The 6,000-nt window shown below is 41.8% G+C and overlaps 2 protein-coding genes across 2 annotated transcripts in view; both read right to left on the minus strand.

Annotated features, from left to right (window-relative positions):
* Positions 1-1,897, minus strand: part of LOC117562500 (protein AF-17-like) — a 38,932-nt gene extending 37,035 nt beyond the window's left edge. The window contains exon 1 of the mRNA XM_034240335.1: positions 1,614-1,897. Coding sequence (XP_034096226.1) covers positions 1,614-1,722 — 109 coding nt within the window. The 5' untranslated portion in view covers positions 1,723-1,897. The remainder of the gene's footprint in view (positions 1-1,613) is intronic.
* Positions 1,898-4,471: 2,574 nt separating this feature from the next.
* The window catches only part of LOC117562530 (zinc finger protein Aiolos-like), a 1,901-nt gene continuing 372 nt past the window's right edge, over positions 4,472-6,000 (minus strand). Inside the window, exon 2 of the mRNA XM_034240373.1 lies at positions 4,472-5,523. Within this exon, the coding sequence (XP_034096264.1) occupies positions 4,901-5,523 (623 nt within the window). The 3' untranslated portion in view covers positions 4,472-4,900. The remainder of the gene's footprint in view (positions 5,524-6,000) is intronic.

The following is a 6,000-nucleotide window of genomic DNA, read 5'->3' on the forward strand; positions in this document are numbered from 1 at the left end:
CACAAACACAAACACGTCTCTTTGTTGTGCGCACCCTAACATTAGTGAATATAAATGAACCACGTAAATAATAATTCCCTTGTCTTTAATTGAACAATATCTGAATATTCCAGGTCATTGAACGTTGTTTGCCTTACACATGATTTATGCAATTTGGAATTCAACAAGATCTGACAGTTTTAATAATTGTAGCTCTAAGAATAATGGGTTTGTATGATCCCTATAGCCGACATTTTTAATAAGTCTTATTGCTCTTTTTTGTAGAATAAATAGGGATTGTGTTGTAGTTTTATAATTACTGCCCCAAACCTCTGCACAGTAACTTAAATAAGGTAACACCAATGAACAGTAAAGAATGTAGAGGGAATTTTGATCAAGAATCTGTTTTGCCTTGTTTAATATTGCAATACTTCTTGAGACTTTGGAATGAATATGTTTTATGTGGTTTCCAGCTCAGTTTCTCATCAATTGTGATTCCAAGGAATGTATGTTCTTTAACTCTCAATGAAAATCCCATCTATCTTAATGGATGCTAGTGTATTGCTATTTCCAAATATGATTAATGTTGTTTTATTCAAGTTTAATGATAACTTATTACTGTTTAGCCATAACTTTAGTTTGCATATTTCAGCTGTGATCTCTTCCAATAGTAGCTGTACATTGTCCTACTTCCATACTACTGATTTATTTCATGTTTCATGAGTCTGTGTTTACAATTTTCTACAATTTATACTATAAATGTAAAGTGTCTTTGAGTACAACTAAAAGCCCTTTTTAAATTAAATGTATTATTAATTATTATTATAACTAAAAATATGTCTCATATTGTGTTGTCCTGTCAGTAAGTGCTGTTGTCATCTTTGTTTGATAAAATAGCTACTTACAATTTATTATCAATATTAATACAATTAACAATATAGCATTATTAATATACGGATTATTCCTACTTTTACATTATCTTCACCATTTTCTACACATTTTCTTTGGGTACCATGTTGTCATCTTGTTTAGATAATATAATATATGTAAATTGCAGTACATTAACAAAATGAAAGACAGCTCACAGCTCAACCTTCTGTGTAAAACTCTTAATAACCTTTATTTACTACATTTGTATGGCACTTTCGCTGACTTTAAGGAACAAAGTCGTCTCTACTTGGGAAGATGAAGCTGCAGATGAGGGCAGAGTGAAGCAGCCTCTCAGAGAGGAGATGCTGGAAGTTAACTGCTGCTCTTGTTGTCTCATGAAAAACAAAGCGAGTGGACACAAGGTAACATGATGTCTAAACTGGCGGGCCTTGCCGGCTCTGTTTTGTCGCAACAACAACAAAAAGCCTCTCGCTGTGTGTCGTGAAGGCAACCGGGCCAGACAGCCACGCACGCGCACGGACCTGAAGTGGCATCAAGGCGCCATCCAGGCTCGTGTCACTGCCTGGCCCTGTGTGTTTCATCATGTGTGCGGAGAGGAAACAACAAACAGCACGCCTACCTACCCCTCCCACACTCACAAACACGCACGTAGACAGCGGCGGACCTGAAACACAACGACCTACCAGCACCTCTGGCCGGCTCCAGCCGCCGGGTAATTACACGCTAACAGCGGCTAACGTTACCTTGGTGAACGGCGACGCTGCAGCCGTGTCCATCACAGTAAACCAGGGGGTTCTCAGCCCAGCCTCGCTCGTCTGAACACACGCAGCAACCTCCAACCATTTCCCGCATGCTGCTCCCATACGAAGAAATGTATTTCCCCTCCCGGTAACGGCTCAGACCTCGCCCAGGCCTGTCAAGTGGTCCTCCCGCACTTTATCGCCGTGCCGGGCATAGTCGTGGGCTGCTTTCGTTGCGCACTTTTAGCGCAGCGGAGAGGCGAAATCTCGGCGTGGGGTTAGTGGTGCTGCTGCTACGTTTTTTCCGTGATGTCCTCCCCGTCCCCATAGAACCGATGCAGTGCGCATGCTCAGATCTGCTCCTGTGGTTCGGAATAAGTCACAGCAAAGGTAGCAAGTTATTGTTATTTTTTAACACGAACCTGTTTTTCAATTCATGTTTTAAGACTCTAACGTTATGTTTTGAATTGTAATCTATGTGACAATGTATCTTAAAGCCACTCATTTGTGAAATGGTTTCATGAATTAGATTAGTAAAACATGTGGATCCATCAGTCAAAACCGCTGGTTGAACTCTTGCTTCTCCATCACTTCTGTTTCAACAGCGCCATCTTCAGGTTTTACACAGGACAACAATTGCAAGCTATTTCACCATCCATGTCTTGACCTCAAATGAAAATGATTCTCTGCGAATGATAATGCTTTAACATTTCATTATACTTTATAATGATGTATGCTGTCTGCATTTGTCTTTTATTCTTTGTCTATCTGTAAATTATGTTTAACAACAGCCAAAATAATTCAAAACAAATAGATATTCAAGGACGAATAATTACAGAATGAAACTTTTATAACATTTGGTGTAACTTTGTGACGTACATAAACCAAGGAGCCCAACAAGAATTAAATATTTCTAAAATAAATTCTAATAATCCAACCAAAATATGAATACAGGACCCCTTGTTTATTTTTGAGTTGTCCCCACATTACTGTTAATTGGTTTTCCTGCACTTGAAGCTAATTTTGTGTGGCCAGATTTCCTTTGTTTTATTCAGTTATTATTGTCAATCTATAGCAAATGGTTTGTGTGCTATGTTGTAATTACTAAAATAATTAATAAATAATTAATTACAAAACAAATCAAATTGATTTTACAATCACATTGCACTTGTCCAGCTGATTAATGTTTTTCAAGGACCTTAACATTATTTGATTCATTGGTTGCTCTCAAAGTCAGTGTAATGGTGTATTGTTGTTCCAGTTAAATACATCAGTGTGGTTACCATGTATATAATTCAGTCAGCAGATGTCACCAGAAGTCTCTGATTTTGACTGGACTTCTGTCATTGTTGCTTTATGACTCCAGCTTCGCCTGGTTGAGTAAATTCTGTTACGCAGGACGGTTTTATGGTGGGAATCAGTCTGGGTAGAAATATGGCTTTCAATGATAGTCATATTTCCTATATGGTTTCTTTTATGTTCAGAGGTAAGGTTTATCCTCCTACAAAAGCTTAAACGTCCGCACTCTTACTCAACTCACTACTATTACTCAGAAGAAAGTAACCCTGAACCTTAGAATTGGAAAAAGAGAAGCAGTCCGAATGTTCTTTTGAAACGGATGACTAGGCTGTTTAATCTAGCGTAGGGACATGAAGCTGCGATGACAGTTTGCTTCAGAAGTGTCACTTCTCTTCAAACCCAAAGAGAAAAAAAAAGGGAACTGGCACTGATGGAGGGGACAGATAGCGACGGTGGTGGCAGCTGGATCAAGCTAACACCCTGTTCTGCTCTGAGGGCAGCTCAGCGTGACCAAGTCCCTGAAATGTGGGCGAAGAACATCCACACTCTCATGACACACACAGCCCACTGCAGCCACTGAGTGGGGAGGCTCGACCTGTTACACTTTTCCAACAGACACTCAGTTCAAAAATTCAATTTGACTGTGACTGTAAAATGTGTCGTTACATGTAAATTCCCATGTGTTGAATTTACTGGCATTACCATGTATTTTGTGGCTGAATTGACTGATTTTCGAACATTTTCTCTGAGTTTCTTTTAGTTAAAATATAATATATATATCAAGCTATTTATGATTTAGTCTGGGTCCCCCTTCTGCTTTTCTAAGGCCCTCCACTGGGTCCGAGAAACCATTTTAGGACCTACTGCTCTGGAGTGATACTGTGTAAGACCATCACTGCCATGCAGTACCAAACTTCCCCCAGCAGGTGTCCGCTGGTGTTTCATATGACCCACACATTCATTTCCTCAGCATCAGGGAAAAAGTGTTAAATCCTGTCATGAAATTAGGAGAAAGTCCCATCAAAAAGTCATTCAATATTTTTCTCTTATTTGTTAGTTTTAGGTTCATGCCAGTTTAGATACTGTAAAGGCTCATCTTCTTTGTTCCTGATTTCATATAAGATAATAAAGATATACATTTTTATATAAGAAGAACAGTTTCAATATGCATTCAGATGAATTATAAGTTGTTCAACAGCATGTCACATTTATTTTGGACCTGCCTCGACATTCAATCATTCATTTATCACCATCTATCTAAGAAGGACAGAAGTACCTTCTCAGATACATGTATTTGTGCTAAGTCCTATATATGTATACACCTCTATGTCGTGTGACAAAAACATCTCTGCAGAGCTGTGAGGCCTCTCTAACCTGTGGGAGTGTAAGATATTCAGGAGTGAAAACCAACACATGCAAAGCGTAGTGATGTCTTTGAAGCCGTGAACTGCACTCTAAACCACAGCCTGAAGGAGACATGTGACCTTCGAGATAATAGCACTTTTTTTCTCTTCTGCAGTCTTGAATTGACAAGTGTTAAAAAAAGAACGTCTCTCAGCAAGTCGCAGGTCTCTGTTTGATGAAGGGAAAGAGAGGTTATCTTTTATTGCTTTACACCTTAACACAAATAACAGGAGAAAACAACAGCAGATAAACAATAAATGCATTCTTTTTTGCTACTTTGTTAAATGTATATATGGCTACAGCAGGAATCAATAAGTACAAATATATAAAAATGTATGGTTAGAATTCCTCCTACGTAAACATTTACAGATCATCTTTTCAGATGAGTACGGTAGGACAAAGGAAATTCTGACACCCGTTACAAACCTATAACGTCTCTCTCAAATCTGTCTCACACCGAGAGACAGAGAGATGCTACGTCATGCTTTCATTCCTCATACTACCAGCTACTAATATGAGTAAATCTGGGTGTGCTAGTACATGGTTATCTGTCAGAGCGTGTGTGTGTGTAAGCGTGTGAATGACAGCTACTTGAGTTCGAGGCGGTGCTCCCCGCGGGCTATGTGGGAGGAGAACTCGTAACGGTCCCGGCTGCGGTGGCCACACACGTTGCACTCCAGCGGGTCCCTGAAGCCGTGGCAGCCCATGTGGATGGTGAACATGACGTAGTCCAGGAAGATCACCCTGCAGTGGCCGCAGGGGTACACCGCCCCGGGCAACGCACCCCCCTCCCCGTCCCCTCGCACCACCCGTAAGGCCTCCAGCGGCGACAGGGGGAGGGGTTGTGCGTGTGGGAGGCCGTTCTGATGGCTCAGCCCCCCCAGCAGGTGACCCAGGTTGTACATGACAGGCTGGTGCATCTGGGAGCCGTCGCTTTGGAACGAGTCCATGCCCACCTGGTGCTGGGAGGTGGGGGGGGGGGCCATCAGAGGCATGCCCATCTTGTGGCCGTTAGTGAGGCCCATGGGGCTCAGGCTGGATGGGGTAAGGGTCTGCGGGAGGGAGCCAGGTTGTTCTCTGGCCCTGTGAGGACGGCTTGTTGCTGATGGTGGGGGTCGGGCCCCGGGGAGCCTGGGGGGGGGCTCCTTGGCCTCAGTCCTGTAGACCAGCTCCCTGTTAAAGCTCAGGTCCAGACACACACCGCTGTCGCCTAGACCGGCAGAACAAAGGGCTCATTGGCACTACAGAACTACAGCACTACAGAACTACAGCACTACAGAACTACAGAACTACAGCACTACAGAACTACAGAACTACAGCACTACAGAACTACAGCACTACAGAACTACAGCACTACAGCACTACAGAACTACAGCACTACAGAACTACAGAACTACAGAACTACAGCACTACAGAACTACAGCACTACAGAACTACAGCACTACAGCACTACAGAACTACAGCACTACAGAACTACAGAACTACAGCACTACAGAACTACCACTGCACTAGAACTACAGGACTACAGAAACTACAGCACTACAGAACTACAGAACTACAGAACTACAAAACTACAGAACTACAGCACTTCACTATATATTTGTACTGTTGTCATATATTCATGTGTCCTGTCCAAATCAGTGTGGAGACAAATTCATATTATTTTACTGTTGAGCCTTTTTTTTTT

Source organism: Gymnodraco acuticeps, unplaced genomic scaffold, assembly GCF_902827175.1.
Source record: "Gymnodraco acuticeps unplaced genomic scaffold, fGymAcu1.1, whole genome shotgun sequence".
NCBI lineage: Eukaryota > Metazoa > Chordata > Actinopteri > Perciformes > Bathydraconidae > Gymnodraco > Gymnodraco acuticeps.